We start from the raw sequence: 18,865 nt of genomic DNA, 5'->3' as shown, positions 1-18,865 counted from the left end.
GCTGGTAAAGCTTTGGATGAGATCCCGAATGCACGGGTGATCCTCCTGTTTCTTGAGGACAGACCTGTCAAAAACACATGCTCACAGGTCAGTCCAAAACAACTAAATGAATATCAAGTGGACACAAGTGAGACTCACCGAAAGATGTCATTCACCACCAAGAAGATGGAGCAGTGTTGAGCACAGGCCTTGGGCTGGAAAAACAGGCAAGCTGGTTGTGAACACACCACTAGATGTCTCTCCAGCTCAACTTTTTGGCCCTAACTCGAGTTTTCTTTTTCTTTTCGTCTCTCCACACATCCCCACCACTATATTGTAAGCGCATCATGTGTTTTACATTTAACACATTCTAAAAACGCCCCAGCACAAACGCTTAACAGCTGCACGGCGCACCTCCTCCCTCTTCTATGTCTCGACAGTTGATTCGGATTTTCCACATCTTAATTAATAACCATAATAACGTACTCTCTCATACAGACACAGGACTGAAGCACATCTTGAACTCTTGTTTGGGTGTCATTTAAGTTGTTCATGTCAGCTTTTGACAGCAGAAAATATACATTTATCTCGATGCAAAAATACAGTTTACATTTACAAGAAGAAGTAGAACGAAAGTAATTTTAAGATTTTCTATACTTTCCCTTGTAAAAGTAAGCGGGCGTCGATTATGGGTAAAGAGCAGCACCTGGTGGATTCCTGATGTTATTACAACATCACCACCTTTCATCATGTTCTTGCCATGTTTCATGTAAAAGGAGGATGAGCCTTGCAAGCAGAGCAGCTTGCGTGTACGCGAGTGGCTGGGTGGGTTGCAGCGACATGTCGCTGTCCACATAAATGCATGCAAATGCACCCAAATGTGGGTATTTGCAGGTTGTGCCACAGCTCCTGCTATTTAAAACAGATGGACGGGCCTTTTAGCGTTGGCCTCCATTACCTTACCGCTGCAATTACGGCACGCAACAAACATCCTGTTTTTTTTGTTTTGTTTTTTTCTTTTTACTTTGGCGGTCGGAAACGAGGAAGCGAAGGTTTATTGTCATTGGGGCTCGAGTCAGAATAGATCACGTAGAGGTGGCGGCACAAGTCCAACGAGGAATGTCTGCCTTAATGTCAGGTTTCCCCATTTGACTGCGGTGATTGAAAAGAAAGAGAAGAGAGACACAAGCCAGTCGACTTTTCCTTTTTTTTTTTTTTTTTGCCTTTGCACATCTGACATCCAAACAACCTTAAGCTAAGTGAAACCTAAACTTTGCCTCCTACTCTCTTAACGACAGACACACTACACCAGATGTAATATCTTAAACAAAGAACATTCACTAAAGACGTGCGTGCGTGTGTGCACGCGTGTGCGTGTGTGTGTACCAAGGTGATAAAAACAAGAGGTAAACCAGCAAGGGATGAAAGCATAAACAAATCTCGGACTGACATAAACAAAAGCTTCTTTCCGTCAGACTTGATTAGTAACTCGTGTGAACGTTAGATGGTCATCGAGTGCAATCAAGAGGCGGATATTCAGTATTTCTCGGTGCAGTGTTAGTCATCTCTCTTATTTAATGGGTACAGAACTTGAAACTGCAAAAGTGTGCATTGTTAGGCACTTGAACGCAACTCAAGTGGACCATCAATGCTGGAAAGCAGCAGTGACATGCCCGACAAAAACTTGAGCGTGACGAGAAGGCGGCCAAATTATCGTTTCCCACCAGAGTTTAACCTTACGAAGTAGGAGTGCTCAGCCCACATTGAAAATGTTTTTTAAAAACAACTGAGTCGTAAAAAAAAAGTCGAAATATGTAAAAGATGTGATCATTTCACCAATAAAAAAAGTGATGAGTAAACTGCACTAGATAAAAAGAATGAAAAACTTAAATATTAAACAGTCTCTAGAAGCGTTTTTTTCCCCCAGTAAGTTTTTCGTCTTTTTGCCGTGGCCCTATGACTTTGTAATTCTTAGTGTGCGGCAGCCATGAATTTGTACAAACATGATTTGTGACACTATTTATGTAGGACAGGTTTGTACTTTCGCTCGCAACACTTCTTTCTCCATTACCTTAATCATCGTCATGTGATCAATGACTTTGCCACTGTACAAACCCGAGCGTATGAGATGGTGGTGGGGTGGGGGCTCAGGCAGCGGGGACTCGAACGATTTAACCCGCACAATAAAGACTTGTGTGGTGCACGCCAAATGATGTGAGACGCAGTTTGGAGCTGGCCAAATGACGTGAGACACACGCTAGGCAAATCCAACAACGGCAAAGGAAACAGTCAATTATTGGGAAGGAAAAAAAACCCTAATCTGTGGAAACGTTTCATGTTATGAAAAAAGACGGTAATATTAAAATAATGAATTCCGATCTGAGACGCTATTTGCGGGCCGATGAGTACAACGGCCTGTTTGATCTTTCTGCCATAAGACTACATGCTGCATTACTACCCAAGGAGACAAATAAGGGAAATGCATAATGGCAAGCGTCCCATTTGTTTAATCGTGATTTAACGGGAGTGTAGCAAACCTACCAGCAGCGACTGCGCTATTTGCCGCTTGAGCTGTTGCGGTGACGGCGGCGCGTCAGCGAAGATGGTGGACTCCAGCAGACCGAGCACCGTCTCCTCCAGGCTGGGCAGGCTGTGATACCACAGGGCCACGACAGCCCGGTCCTCCAGTGACAAGCGACCACTGTGAAAAATCAAGTCATATCTATTATGTCACATCTCGTTGTATCACATCGGAAGGGGAAACCATCTGCTAACCAGATGTTGCGGTTCGGCTTTGGTTTCTTTTTAAAACAATGCAATCAGAGTGAAATGAAGAATTTAGAGCCTTTGATTTGTGTCCTGATATACGCAACAAACTTAACATTGATTGCTCCTAGAAGAATAGGAGGAAGATGAAAAGCAACATGTGCCACGTATTGTTGCCAAAGGAGCTTGAACTACGTTAAGTGGAAGTATTACAATTCAGGGAGGGCTAAGAGGCTGAGCCCAATCACTGATTAAATCACCTAAAAGTTCCAAAACTTGTCAAAACCTAATGTAGGAGATATATGAAGGGTCTAAAAACAAAAGCACAATTTGGGGTTCAGGTTTTAAGGTTAAGTCATTTTAAAGAGACTAAAGTTGTTACTGTAAGAAAAGAAATATTTACCATTATTATATTATCATATTTCTTAAGCGTGAGGGAAACTAGTGATTTTTAAGTCAATAATTCAAAGCGACTACAAATATCATAAGAGTATAATAGCAGTATTGGTCGCAAATTTCCAAAGGAAAAAAGCAGTTATTGCATGTCAATGAAGTTGTAATTTTCCAAGATTAAGAGGGAAGAAAATACTAGAAGACCGTCATGAAAAGTCTAAACAAAACAAAAATATTATGAGCACAAAATTATCATAAACGAGAAAGTCTTGTGATAAATAATATATTCTGACTGTATCCTCGAGTACCTGCTATAGGCAGAGCTTAGAGCATCCAGGAAGTCATACGGGAGAGTTGCTTGTGCACATGTTAGTGACCGCTGCAGCAAAGTTCCAATGAGAGGAGCAACCTCGGGGCAGGTAACCAGGGGAACGCAAGCCTCGCATGTCGCCACCATCCTATCACATGAACACCTGCGCACAAAGATTTTATCAAGTGTCTTTGCACGATCAAAAATTCAACACTGCCGCTTAGTTCTCTTGTACATCTTTTCAGTCTACAGAATTCACTTTTAGGGGATCACCTCTCATTTCTGTCTCCCAGTGAACTGCAGCTTTTTCCAATGTCTTTCTGCAACTGTGCCACCACCTGAATAGTGGGGAAAGAATTATTGTGTTTTATGTATCATAGCAGCCACCATTATGACTACACAATACCTTTCTGAGGACTTGGAGGCGGTACTGAGTTGGCGACACATGTAAATGTTGGAGCAAAGAATTGGCTAGTGATTCGTCATCTTCGGTGGCAAGTTGACACAACAGTTTCTGTGGGAGTCGGAGCAACAAAATACATATGAAGCAGCAGATTTATGCTTTTGGCAACAATGCCTAAGGTGGATACCATCAAAGCTAATTGAGGACAACTCAGTTGGCATCTTTTCAAAGACATGAGCGGGAATGGTTCAAAAAATAAAATAAAAAAGCATTCCAGGAGGTAAGAATGTATTGACAACATATGAGGAAGACCTTTAGATGTGAGCAGTCTTTGTTGCAAAGGACCTCAGTGTTTTACAAGCATTTTTCAGAAGGGGCCTCATCTCACACACACACACACACACACACACACACACACACACACACACACACACACACACACACACACACACACACACACACACACACACACACACACACACACACACACACACACACACACACACACACACACACACACACACACTGATAAAAGGACACCAATAAACTCGAATCATTCTTGACTGTGAAAAAGGCTGATGGTGGTGATGGTGATAATGAAGGGCCAAGGAGAGGAAATGCTAAACGGATGAAATAGAAATGTTGACTAAAGAGCCTTTTGGACTCTGCTTTTTGTGGCGGGAGATTTTGTAAATGGTGATTCCATCCAGGCAATTATACTCAAAGTTGGAATAAAAGCAACAAGTGATTCCAAAACAACATTTTAAGTTTGGTTTGAAGAGGTTTGGTTTCCCTGATGTAACCGTTTCTGTTGGACCACATTAAAGTGATAGACTTGTTTAGAAAAGGCACTTTGGACAACAGGGCCTCACATTTTGCTACAACGTTTGATGACTTCAATGGACTGCAGGAATAAGCTCACCACAAGAAGTGGACTTTGCGGACAAAAGGGAATGGTGGGGACTGGAAAGCGAGACAAGTAGAATAGTTGGAATACTGCGCTGTTGGCGGAGCTGTGTGGTCATACCCTCCACGTCGCCTCACCAAAGAAACCCCAATCACTACCATCTGAGCGCCCTCCGAGCCCGAGTCCACACAAAAGTGATCCAGCTCGGTTTGAAGGCACATTGAGGATGGTGAAGAAAGCCTGGTTGGATAGACACAATGACGACCAACGGGGGTGAACTGCTGGATCTTCAGAATAGAAGAAAAGGGCGTGATCACCAGCGATGAAAGACAAACCCATTGTTGGACAGCAAATGCTTTCAGTCAAAAGTCATCTTATGTTCCCAGAAAAACAGCCAGCGACCGAGCTGGCTCGGAGACACCGCAGCAATTATACCCTTCCAAGCAGCCATGTATACAAAAGCAGATGGCACTGGCGAAGACATAGCTGAACAGCCCAAACCAATGAGAGAAGCATATATAGACAACATCGGAGATCCACCACAGTCGGTTCAAGGATGCAGATTCACCTCTCTCACTTTCGCATTTACCATTTTGCCTTGTAACACTATTTGCCTGGATATTAAATCAATTCTCCCAATTGAAAGGAACTGAAATGTCATTTGCTGTTTGACTTACTCCACCCGAGGCTCCACAAAAATACTGTATGCATCTCTGCATAAAGCTGGAGCACAGTTTTGGGCAAACATCAAGGAAGCTTTGAAGAAATCCAATTTAAATAGGATGCAATAAAAGCAGACATGGCAAAATAGAAGTGAATCGTTGATGTAGCTCAAATGATTTCCAAAACACACAAAGTATTACAGCCAGTGTGAGCTAAGAGTCAGAGCAATGTTTTAACACGGGAAAGCAACCACAGAGGCTCCAGGGACCGTCTGTGGTTCACACTGCTTGAGTCACTAAAGCAACCCCTTGAAAGAAGAGCAATCGCCAGTCCTCTAATATAACACTCTCACACTTGATTTATCATCTCCTCAAAGACCCCGCCATGCTACAGGCGTCACTGTGTGGTCCTCCTGCAAAGATAGAACGCAGTAGACTTCAAACACCGTCAGAAGGCTAACATGTGGTGGTGACAGGCCCACAATGAGGAAACAAAATGAGAAGGCAAAAATATGTCGACACAAGCAATCATTTAAAAAGGAGAATAGACAACACGGAGCAAAAAAGTACACTAAACCATGTTTGTAATGAAAAGGGAACAGGTTACCGTGTTTTTCCATGCAAAATACGCCCCCGTGCATAATTCGCACCCTAAAAATGGCATGTCGATGCCGTAAACGTAAAATTATTTCAAATAAAATATCATCTTTGGGAACAACCGGATGTTATTCTGCCGGTCAGTATCACTGCGCATGCGCTAGCAAACTCGATAGCGAAGAAATGTTTCGGATTTGTGTAGGGTACATTGTGACAGCAAACGAGCAGGTGATTGAGCAAGCGTCTGATACGAGAGCATTGTGTTCGTATGGAGCGTGTTTGAAGTGAACAGCAGAGAAGAAAGGAACAAGGCAAAGTGTTGTGAAATAAAATATTACCTGTAATACGCATTTTGTTATTTGCTGATGGAAACTGCTAATTAAACTGTGAATTGAAACTAATAGGTAGAGAACTGAACTCTCGCTCTTTATATAGCTGACGTGTCTTGCGCATCCGTTCTGCGCATACTGTCATGGCGGCCTCCATATGATATCCGGTCTGCGATGGAGATTAAAAAACAAACAATATTTGACAATAACACACCATCAAGGATTGCACCATCGCATCAAACGATGTGTCGTCAATTATGAATTTTACAGACTAAGTGTGTTGGGCAGGATGGCTGAATGCGATGCGCGATTGACAACAAACAAGAAGAAAGGTGTGATTTCAAGTTTTATTTCGAGGGAGGTTTTCTTCAAAAATGGTTGTACCCATGCATAATGCGCACCCCAGATTTTAGGACAATAAATTAGTTAAATTTTGCGCATTATGCATGGAAAATCACGGTATTTTCCACACTTTTTTTTTTTTAAATATAGGGGGCAGTATTTTACCAGAGTTAACATATCATTTCATTGCCTGCACTGTTACTGAATTGAAAACTACTAATAAACAAATAACACAATAATTCTATTTTTTTCCCTTAGAAGGTTCCACAGAAGATCAACTGGATAACATCCATCATACCTGTATCCACTGGTTAGCCTTTCTTTCCAAAGCATTGGCCGGCTGCTCAGAGTATAGCGCCCACAGACACTGGAAGATCAGCCCACTGCTTTCAACTGTTAAAAGAAAAAAAACCTTACACTCTTCTGTTCAATCGCCATCACGGTTGGTGAAAACAAATAGCCTGCAAGACACACTTCACAGCGGCTCACAAGGGGTCTCACCGTCAGCAGTGACAACGGGGTTCCAGCACAAGCGGCCCACAATCTGGCCAAGAAAAGGCATCTTCTTCATAGTCTCTGTTGTGGAACCCTTGGAACAGGCAAAAGAAAATCACTCATTTCATTTTCTTTTTAAGTGTAAAACATAAGTCACTCCTTAACTGTAATGAAACACAAAAAAGGGTGCTTCTAACATAAGCTGTTCTATGAATAGAAACACAAACAGGCACCGAACACTATATAATTTTTATAAGCAACACGTTTTTTTTTTACATTGGATTTTGGTCGACGTCAACCCTCCCCAAATTCCCGCCATCTCAGCAGAATTACGACAATATGGGGAGACCGGTCGGCCAGGGCAGCGGCTCGCCGCTCTCCTAGAGCCGCTTCATTTTCATGTTGCGGTTCTCGCTATAACGGCCGCGGTGAAAGACGGAGCAGAGCCTGGCTCGAGTCCATGCTTCTATACTCGCTGGGTTTGTTTATGCAGCTCGCAAGCCACCATGTGCTTTATTTCACCCGGCAGGCACTTTAAGTATGCGAGAGGGTTTGAGAGCGCTACATTGGAGGATTTAGCAACATTTATTGTGAGTGCCCCCCAGCAACAAAAAACAACAAAATACCAAAACCCAGCGGTAACATATTGAAGTAAATGTCGGCACATGTGCGTACAAATAGCCCAGCCTGTGTACAGTATTACGGAATCTAATTAACCCGTAGCGAGCCCGTATGATATGTTTGAACTATGAGCTAATTAAGTTCAACAGCATAGCTTTGTTGCAGGAGGAGGCCACACAGCGCAAAAGTGTAATTGAGGCAATGTGCTGCTGCTCAAGCAGAGAAACTCCCACTGGGCCTCCAAGTAGAAAAAGATCTCATACGATCACATGGCTTCACCAAATGATGGGCCTTCAATAGGTTTGGATAATCGGTTAGACGACATCTGCATCATTGGGGGGAAATGCTAACTTCCTGGTTTTGGCCTGGTCTAAATAGTTGCACATCGTTTTTTTTTTTTGGTTACATTGCCATCTCCATTGATTGTCTGACATGGAAATCACAGCGGTTTTAGTTGAAGCATTTGGTGTGTGTGCGTGTGTGCGTGTGTGTGAAAGAAATCCGCCTCTCTCAAAACCGAAATGCAACGAAACCATAATTAATGGCTTTCCTAACTTTTTATTGTGACACGACGACAGCTTTAGTGACGATGTTGATCAAAACAACAAAACAAAGCTTTTATGCAGTTTACGGATGTGTTTCAATGCTATGGTGGCGACTTCACCCACATAAAAACAGTCTAAGAAGCATTTGGTCCGTATGGATCTCGAAACTTTCCCAGTCTGCAAGATATAATCCAAGTCCTCATAGACCAACTACTGCCACGCCTAAGGCAGAATGTATGTATATAATTTTCCGTTTTATGGGGAAACGCCTTGATAAAGACCTCCATGGGGTTTCGCCGTAAAAGAACAGAAAGGGATTGATACGAGGGCGGGAGAGGCATTGAAAAGAGGTGAACTGCAATTAATTCTTCAGAGTAGCAAATGATTAGGTAGCTGTATGGCTTAAAAGAAAAGAAAAAAAAAAAACAGCAACAGACAAGATGGTTAACTTGACTCATTCACTTGAGTGAGATGCTATCCTAATTGCTTGTGATTTTGGAAAGTTAGATGACAAAAGTTATTGGAAACCTGAAGGAGATCAACAAGCAAATGAGAAACATCCACTTTGTTTTCCAGAGCAACTGTTCTTATTCAACACCACTTTTTGGGCACCGGCCACAAGAAAGCAGTTAAGTCATCAAGGGATGCGGAGCGCTGCCAAGAAGCAGGCAATCCTCACATGGTCTTTTATGACTCCAGTGCCTGTAAAAAGGATTTCAGTCCAATTAAACTATAGCAGCTTTTGTTTCTTAACCAATCCTTCATTTTACGCACCTCGGCATGACGTAAGCCCGGAGTCATGCTCACAGACTGGAAGATGGAAAGATCGTTTTGCTTTGTTTTGTTTTTAATGTCCATGCAGGCCTTCATGTTAAGTTCTGTTCTTTTAGGCATAGCTATCAACGCTTTGTCGGGATTTACACAGAAAGGCCATTTAATGCCCGATTATTTACATTGACTTATAATTTGGCTTGTGGGATAGTGTCAATAAGATTGTGCAATGTCACACCCATTCCATTAAATCTCAATTTGCGCCATAACAGTATTTGGTCTCCTCAGACCCCATGACCCCTTTTCCATTGCACCAATCTTTATGCTAGTTAGTGAATTAAAAACATTTTGCCTGAGTTGATATGAGAGTTAAATTGAGTTACAGGCTCGCTCGCTTCAAAAATTCAACTTGTCAGTTAAGGTACCACTCTATATTTGACAGTCATTGGATGGCTCTTGTCTTTTTTTTCTTCGCTAAACAAGAAAGCTCCATTTAGATTTAGCTTTGCTTTAAAATTATTCAACCACACCATTCCAACAGGTTTGTGATTACAGAGTGAGATAGAGCACTTGCGGTCGTAGCAACACTGAAATCTCACAGTTCTGCATAACCCCCCTGCCCTCGCACCTTCCTGCCCAAGGTTGCTGCAGCTGATTTGGGGATACATTAGGTTAGCACTGTAGGTCCCAGCGCGACTATTACCTGACAAATTCAACATTGCAGTGCTGCCAGCCAGGCAACCTCTGCGGCACATAGAGCAACCTCTGTTGGCCTCCGAACGCTGGACTCACTGTTCACGGGTTGGCTTGGACAGAAGCTGAAGAGTGTGTGCGTGTGTGTGTACTTGTGTGTAGCGTCATTAATCTAACGGCCGTTTGGCTGCTGATGCAATTGATAATTTATCTCAGCGGGTTGAGTGTCAAGTCTGCGAGCCGCCAGGCATGCTTGTATGAATGAACACCTACTGTATGTTTGAATACTTACCATGTTGTCAATGTGCATGAGAAGTCGCTGGAGGAAATCCCTCAGCGAACACAGATGAGCGCATGCATCTTTGTGAACGTCCACGCTGTCGGCTTGGCCCCAAGCCTCAACTTTGTCCAGCCACAACTGCATCTCTGTTTGCTGCACTCGGACCACTGATTGAGACATGGTTCAGTTTGAACGAGGATCCTTCAAAAAAAAAAAGAGAGAGATGTGTTCACTATCATAATTACACAGGCAAGTCACGGACTGTGTTTTGTCAAGGAACAGGAAGAGAGCCTGTAAGCATTCACATTGGTTTCATCAAAATTTAATCATGTTTTGGTTACGGTTGCACATTGTAAAACAATAAGGCCACACTATAAAAAAGTAAAAAACACGCACTGACTCACAAACATTACAGATCACCTTTTTTCTTTTTAATGATAAAACACATGGCTTTCGGGTACACAATTTAATGCGATGCAACACAAGAGCTGTATAAAAAAAGATGTTTTTGTAAACCTTTGTGGCATTAGGGTTGACTGATTTATCAATTGATGGTGAATAGCGTCAGTGCTCTGAAGCAACTGAGACAAAATGAAGCGCACTAGTCCTCCACCAGCATCACCATCGGCTGTCGGTTAATTGAAGAAGAGCAACGTGACTTCAGCTCTCCATCCAATTCCCCTCTTCAAAGGAGGAATTTTATACTCTGGCATGGAACATGGAAGTTGAGAACATCCAATCCATCCGCTTTCGATTTGTGGCTGACGCACTCGCCATTAGTCTCTACTGTGATGCAGATCATCCTTTCCTTGATAGTGAATACATAAAAGTGTTCATTGCAAATGAATGTTGCTTCTCTTGAAACTTTTACTCAACTGTGAGAAATGCCTTCATTGTTGCGCTTGTAAAGTCTCTGCAACTCGTTCTCGTAATCGGCGGCAAACACCTTCTCCTTGTCAATGACCCACTGGAGGAGGTTGTTCTGGGCTTCCTCCTTGCGAAGTTGGCGCTCTTTCAAGGCCAACACTTCCTCCAGACCCTTCTGATAAGACAACTGGCTTTCTGCTTCCATCAGTTCCACAAAGATCTCGTTCCACATTCGCTCGTCGCCCTCAACCTCTTCTTTTGGGAAAGGCTGCGTCGGACCTTTGGCGGCCACGTGGTCTCCCTCCGTGGCCAATTCTTGGAGTTGTCTCATCCTCTCGTGCTCGTCTCTCAAACACATGTCCCGTACCTTTTGGAGAAGATCTCTCTCGCTTTTTTTCCTCATCTTCTCCACTTCCAACTTTTTGGTCAAATACTCCACCTGCTCCCACAGGGTCTTGTACTCGTCCATTTCCAGTCGCAGTTTGGCCGAGAGCTCCTCCACGGCGGGCCCTTGTGACTTGACCTGCTCCTCCAGACACTGGAGCTGCGCTTGCAGGTCCCTCACCTCCATTTTAAGACGATCCTTCTCTGCCACGAAGAACATACCGAACATCTTCTGGCAGGCCAGGCCGTAGATGTCAAAGGCTAATCGCAACAGCCGTGAAAACATTGTGGACTACAAAAAGCATGTTTACAATCGTGCATGTCAAAGCACTAGTGGAAGACGCAGCAGTCCTTTTGTATTGGGCTTCCAACCTTTGTGATGTCATAACATCTAATGCCACACAGCCATCACCAAGGCAACTGCAAACTATAGCTGACAAGCATCATGTGACGATATAGTAACCAATGGTAACTCCAAGACAGAACAAAATATGTGAATGTAAACTGACCATTATAAATCAATTAATACAGTGTCCTAGCATATTAAATATTTGCAACTCAGCATTTATGAATTTAACTATTCTTCGCAAAATGTTGCTCAGTGACATGCTCTGCAAAAAGTTCCAAAATAAAGTGGCGACATTTGGAATGGTGGACATTTTGAAGTGGTTTGAAAAAGTAAAACAAACTTAAGTTTTCATCAAGAGTACAATGCAAACCTTCTATCCTACACTGGAAGTTCATATTGCACATTCAGTACACAATGACAACAAGCACACAAATTGTCCACAAATATATGTACATGCACAAAAAGCGCTCAACTGCTGCCTTAGTTTCTGACTGCCCAGAGAGCCTCCGGAGAAGGAACAAGATGTGACTGGTCAAATATTATCTTTGAAGATTTGTACGACTAAGCTTGTGGATTTTAGGTTGGGGTCGGTTTGCTGTTCCAATTATGAGACTGTTTATATTATTCCAGTATAATCAAATCTGTAAAACTTCACTTTCTATTTAAAACTAACGGTGTTATAAAAGAGTGTGAAAATATTAGGAAAACCCTGAAGAAGTATGAACGATAAGGAAAATGTAGATTTAAGAAATATAATACACTTTTGGAAACTTTAGCGATACAATAACTGGTCTATTGGAAGTGTCTTTTCCTTTACCTTGGACCAAATGTGTGTTATCTCAATATAAATATGAAAATTAATATGTAAACAAGCCTCCTACGTTGAATAATTCAACGAACAGGCACTAGCTATTTGCAAGCATTTTTGACACCCTGGTGACGGTGCCATATGTACAACAAACGACGAATAGCTACTTACCCTTGAATAGCTAGACAAAATCGTAGCATATTGAATGTATCGCTTTCATTTTACACTAAAGAAATCAAGTTAATTAGTCCGTATTTCCCTCTTCCGCGTACGAAGGAATTCGATTGGCTGATGGACACTGACGTCAGTTTTACTGCACACATTGCCTTGTGGGAAATGTAGTAGTCTTGATACCCGAGGCACCAGGGCCATGCAGCTGCACCAATTCTATCATACAAAATGCACATTTAAACACAGTTTGAAATACAATGATTCATTTAAAAACGAAAATATATTCAAACAGTATTTTTAAATAATTATGATAATAAATGCACATATTGACAATACATACATGCACAAAATGGTCAATCATTTTAGGGGTTCTGAATTCCGTATTCCTCTGGAAGCTAGGCAAAACTCTGAATTCCTTTCTCATACCTCAACAATATTGTAGATATTTTACGGTATCCTTCAAATATAGTTTTATGTGTATACAGCAAATCATAATGTATTGAATAGCAGACACACATCCACCCAAAGCGCAAATATTATACCTTCAGAGCATTCTTTTCAAGGTTTTTGGCTTCAAGAGGAAACGAGAGATCAGCAGAAAAAAAGTCAAAGGCTGCTGTGACCAATGTGAAACAGCGTTGCAGAGTCTGTTGGCACACATCCACGGCAATGCATACAAATACATACTTCATAGAAGATACACAAACTGACAAAGTTTTTCCTGTGTTTCAGATACAGAGGAAATAATCGTTTGTATCATCCACATTGTCTATTTTATGCTTTTTGTGCTATATGATCAAATATTTTCTTTTCTTTACAGAAATGAGAGACGGAGTGAAAGAGTTTTAATGTGTGCATTTTCTATGAATACTTTTTAGTGCCATTTTGACTAATTCATGCCAATAAATTTGCTAAATTTAAATTCAATGTCAAAACTTAATGGCAGTGTGTTCTGGCTTCTGTTTTGTGATTCATTACAGAGGGAGGTGGTCGTGGCCAGGATGATGTTTAGGGCCCATACTTGACAACAGTGCTCAATGTCCCCCCTATTTGTAGTTAGGTGGGCCCCAGTCATGAGGCGAGTGATTTTAATGAGCCTTCAGTGCGGCGGCCGCACCATGCTGTGATGCACTTTGAGATGACAGTGTCCACGGCACACCTGTAAAAAGTTAACCACCAGGTTGTTGTGTTGCTTCCTCAGGAAAGAGGGGCCCATGGGGGTACTTTCGCATACCTGCCCCACCCCAGGATAGTAAAAACAGGGGACCCTGACCACTGGTTAACATCATTGTCTTGATTATTTGACTCTTTTGTGTCCTTTCGTAGTTATTCCAAATGAAAATAATGGACTTACAGTTTTATTTGATTGATTTTGCACCAGGACTTGAGACGCATAAACTGACCGATTGATTGTTTTCAATATGTTTTATCCAACCTTACAGTCTTAGGGATATATTAATAGAAGAGTTAGAGATTAGTTAGAGATTCTCATGGTCTATTCCAGTCTTTCTTGCCTTATTTAGTTAGTGTGCACGATATTAGGAACACTTCTGTGGACAATAAAAAATGAATTATACAAGTGTTTTTGATGAAAACGATGTTGACTCAGCGACATAGTGGGACATTCCCCAGCATCCATTTTAACTTTATTTGCTTTCAATGCTGAGCTACAAGCTGAAATAGGGCTGCCACCCATGTCGTTGACAAGGGCAATGGCGGGTGGTTGGGGTGGGGATATGTCCTGACTGCCGTCCCGGCCACGTTGCCAGCTCGAGGCCACTTGGCCTTTTTTTCATGACTCCGAACAGGGCCAGCTGTATTCTGACTACAACCAATTTCCTTGCAGTCTATAAAGCTGTCAATCAAAATCATAAAATGGAGGCGGGGGGTGCGAGGGGCAAGGCAACAGAGGGGCGGCAATGGGGGCAATAGGCCACATGTAGGAGGAACCGTGTATAGATTTTGAATTCATTCTCACCACTCATTAATTCTACAGATGTATGTATAGATAAACAGAAAATACATTGATTAAAGGGTTGTTAAAGAAATTGAGGTGTGTAAATTAATTTTTTTAAATGATAGGTAAAAGTTTATTTTGGAGGGTTCAATGACATTCAAAGAGTGATAAATAAAAAATAACAAGCCTCACTTAAAAATTATTGAGTGGAAAAAGATGTGAAAAAACAAATACACATGTGAAATAATACATAACTTCTTGACTGTTCCGAAATTTGTCACGTAAAATAAAATACATTTATGAACAGGCATTCCTTTGCTACCACTATGTGTGGAAAGGTTTTTGAAAATATTTAATAAAATTTCAATACTGTGGCTAGGAAAATGTACATACATATGATCAAATTAAAATAAACCATCACACATGCAATCATTTTTGCAGTTTCTTTTTTATTATTAAAGTTAAACAGACACAAATAAGTTATATTTTTGATTTTATTAGTTAGAATTCTATCAGTGTTTGAACATGAATATTTGGCGAGCTAGTACAATGTTCTACTTGGATGGCCACGCACGCACGCATGCACACATGTACGTATATACATGCGCACAAACAGCTGTGTAATACTGAAGGGGAGGTGATGACGTGTGCACCTTTCCCGTGGTATGGTACTGTATATCATTCCATATAAACTCTTTCAAATATACTTCTGTCAAAATAGCCTTGACCGCTACTATGTACACTACAAAAATAAATTTTCATATAAATAAATTATATGGCATACATTTATCTTTGTAACGGAACAACAGCATACATCCAAAATGGCAGTCTGAAACAATCACTTTTTTTCTCCATTTTTACTTAAAAAAATTCTCTAAGAGCTATGATGAGACCTGTAGTGTAAAAATGTTATATCATCTTTTTCTTATCCTCCTATTTAACATTAGTAAGCACTTTATACAGATCAAAACAATAAACTGTATTGTTTTTTATCTCATAAAATTCCCTGCATTTGTTATCCACTGGCATCACAACAACAATGGCAAAAAACATCTTATATTACACAAAAATATAAATATAGCAATTGACTGTCAAGAACAAACAAACAAAACAAATTGAATAAAATAGTTGCCAGCTATGATTTTCTCCACTAATGCCAATATGACACGGAGAGAAAACAACAAATAATAATAATAGTAATAATAATAGTAATAATAATCATAAAACAACCTTGTTCATGCAAGCAGCTGACTGGACAGAGAACATAAAGAGGAGACATATTCACACACAGAGGGGTGCTTGGGCGGTACCATTTGGCATTGAAGGGTGAGCGGGATCCAATTAGCATCATCAAGCTAACTCCAGTTAAGTGATAACAGAGGGTAATGATACATACACATGATGTAGAAGTTTCGACACATCGTGTAGAATTTAGCCATTAGCAGGCTAGCGGGCTAAATAGCTTATTGTTTTGCCTTAAAGGAAAAAGACATCTACATGAGGAAAGTTGTTGCTACAAGTTGAAAAATAACTGATGGCCTGGTTGGGCCAACTTATACAGTATGTGGTGTGACTATTTAGCTTATCCGCTAGGGTAGAACCAAAGTGGGGTCAGTTAGTGCCCCTACTGGTTGTTTTGAACCCTGTTCCAGAACTTTCTGAGGTGGTTTAAGGAAAGTGAAAAAAACCTGTTTGTAGATTAAATGACAAGCTTCTACAGTACGGGTGGGGAATCATATGGCTCGTTGACCATATCAGAACATTTGATGCTACCCTTTTTCTAATTGTTAATTTTTTAATTGCTGAATAAGCATTTATAATATAAGTTCATAAAAAATGTAAACCATTTTGTGCACATATTTTTTTAATGAGCATGTTACCAAAACATGTATGACAGTTTTTTTTTTTTTTTTTTTTAAATTACGTTTCAGTGTGTACTTTTTTATTTAAGTACAGTAATTGAACCAGTACTTCTACCAGTCTTTTTTAAAAAACAAGTGCCTGTATTTCTACTTATGTACACTGTAGTGTGACTACTTTTGCCAACTTGTAGGACTTTATAAAAACTTCAATGGTTCCCCACCCTTTTCTACAAGAAAAAACAAAAAACACTGGAAAGAGAAGCTGAATGCACAAACAGGTTCCAATGTAGAGGCAGTGATTTGAAAACAAACAAATGAACAAAAAACAGCTTCATAAAAAAAGTCTTCATATCTACTTGTCTTAAATAGCACGCATAGCGTGTGGAGTTAAAACAGTCATTGTTACAAAAACTACCACAGGTTTGTGATAAGAAGTCAGAATTCAACATGCGTACCATTGTACAACAATCATCATTCTCACACGCACACACACACAAACACACACATGTTGTACTAGCAAACAATGCTAATGATGTTTTCCCTCATATATGAAATGAACGTAAACTAAGATGCTTGCTAACAGACCTAACACACACATAAGGGGTGGAATCTCAGAATCACGATATGGCATTCTGTCAACGATGGCAAGTGTATCAAAATATGGTATTTTGTTAATGGTACCAATAGTATCACAATATCAATAATATTAGGATCATTTCTTTTTCCACAATACCAATAGTATGATACCGTACTAAACCAATAATACATATTCATAATACGGTATTTTTGCCAAAAATATTAATATCGAAATACAAAATCTTGCCAACAATGTTAATTATAACACGATGCACATGATCGTATGATGATATTATATTTTTTACCATTTAGACTAATTTTAATCTGGTAATTTTTTCTATAGTTTGTTTGATATTTTTATGCATAGGTGATTTGCTTGGTTATCGTAGAAATGTATTAGGAAATGTATTAGGATATCATATCATGTCATATTACGTTGTGATGCCCACCATCAACAAATCATGTCTTCGTACACATTCCTAAATTTGCATAGTTCAAAAATGGGTTAACACACACACACACGACACACCATACAAATTGGCGGCCCCAGTCTGTTAACATGAGGACTTGCACAACTTTCTCCCTTAAAAAAAGATAGCTAATTGATTTGTTCCTATTTACATATGTATACATCTTTTTAAATATAGATAGAAATATTTTAAGACAAGAGATCATGGGATTACAGTAAAAATGAGCACCATGAGTTGAAGGGATTGGGACCATGGGCGAGCTGGGCCGGACCAGGTTATCTGCCTGTAGTCCATCTTTGGCCATGACACGCACAAGCTTACTGGAAGACAGAAAGTATTACTAAATATTATAATCTGAAGTATTATTTTTAGGTTTTCTATTATCAAAATAATTGTGGTGACATACCTCAGCTGGCCCTTCTGCCACTATTGTTGTCAGCTGCCTCAAACTCCAGATCCTGGAGCTCCATTGCCTCCACTGTGCTCCTTCTGGCACCCGTGTGGGGGTCCGCGGGCACATGGGGGTCCTGGAAGGAAGAATGGGGCTCCTCCTGGCGGTAAGCGTCTGTCGCAGCGTACCCCGGGTAAGAGGAGCCAGGGGGGTGGACGGCGACGGTGACGGAGGCCGACGCCGTCACCGTGGTGATGGGCTGGCCATAAGGGTTGGTGTGGTGTGGGGGGACGCGCCCCCGGTGGCCCGCAAAGTGTTCCCTGTGGCCATGGGCGCCGGCCTCGGTGGAGGTTTCAAAAGCGTCCGTGCGCGGGCGGCCTGGGGGCGGGGCCTGCCGGTGCTGCTGGCTCTTGGGGTCCCTGGCACGCTGAGAAGCGCTGGGCCCTGGTCCTGCATTACAACCCTGAGACTGCAAGAAAAACATTGTCAAGTGTTTTACTCATAGTATTAATTACAAGTTATTTGGAGTTATTTAGAAGGCGCATATGGGCATTTTATATTTTAATGAATATTGGGGAAAATAACATAAATTTAAAAATGATCTGGTATATGCATGTATTTTACATTGGTATTATAGTTGTTGTTTTTTTAATAAAATCATAGGTATTATTTCAAAAAGTAATTTAAGAAACTAAGATATTTTTGTTGCATTTTCAAACTTTTGTTTTTATTTTAAAACCTCTTCATATATTAGTAGATAATAGAAAGATGAGAAATATACAGCAATTATTATTAGTGATGGTTTAAAAAAAAAGCCAGATAAAGATGCTGGTTTTTTAACAATTGCTCTTTTTCGTGTTTTGAAAATGGAAAATATTAAGCTTACTGTTAAATACCATTTTGTTTTGTTTTAGAACTCCCTTTTTAAATGACAATG

The 18,865-nt window shown here is 40.8% G+C and overlaps 2 protein-coding genes across 2 annotated transcripts in view; both read right to left on the bottom strand.

Annotated features, from left to right (window-relative positions):
* fancc (FA complementation group C) overlaps positions 1-12,752 on the bottom strand; it is a 19,102-nt gene extending 6,350 nt beyond the window's left edge. Inside the window, exons 1-10 of the mRNA XM_037259768.1 lie at positions 12,673-12,752; positions 10,106-10,294; positions 7,190-7,277; positions 6,987-7,081; positions 3,855-3,962; positions 3,722-3,786; positions 3,447-3,611; positions 2,521-2,680; positions 139-194; positions 1-64 (exon numbers count right to left, since the gene is read on the bottom strand). The exon at positions 1-64 is cut by the window's left edge and continues 36 nt beyond it. Of these exons, the coding sequence (XP_037115663.1) occupies positions 1-64; positions 139-194; positions 2,521-2,680; positions 3,447-3,611; positions 3,722-3,786; positions 3,855-3,962; positions 6,987-7,081; positions 7,190-7,277; positions 10,106-10,273 (969 nt within the window). The 5' untranslated portion in view covers positions 10,274-10,294; positions 12,673-12,752. The remainder of the gene's footprint in view (positions 65-138; positions 195-2,520; positions 2,681-3,446; positions 3,612-3,721; positions 3,787-3,854; positions 3,963-6,986; positions 7,082-7,189; positions 7,278-10,105; positions 10,295-12,672) is intronic.
* Positions 12,753-15,058: 2,306 nt separating this feature from the next.
* The window catches only part of ptch1 (patched 1), a 38,448-nt gene continuing 34,641 nt past the window's right edge, over positions 15,059-18,865 (bottom strand). Inside the window, exons 23-24 of the mRNA XM_037258587.1 lie at positions 17,944-18,397; positions 15,059-17,857 (exon numbers count right to left, since the gene is read on the bottom strand). Of these exons, the coding sequence (XP_037114482.1) occupies positions 17,945-18,397 (453 nt within the window). The 3' untranslated portion in view covers positions 15,059-17,857; position 17,944. The remainder of the gene's footprint in view (positions 17,858-17,943; positions 18,398-18,865) is intronic.

The sequence above is a fragment of the Syngnathus acus genome, chromosome 9 (genome assembly GCF_901709675.1).
Source record: "Syngnathus acus chromosome 9, fSynAcu1.2, whole genome shotgun sequence".
In the NCBI taxonomy this organism is placed as follows: domain Eukaryota; kingdom Metazoa; phylum Chordata; class Actinopteri; order Syngnathiformes; family Syngnathidae; genus Syngnathus; species Syngnathus acus.
The sequence above is the reverse complement of the archived record's forward strand: the minus strand, read 5'-3'. Positions and strand labels throughout refer to the sequence as shown.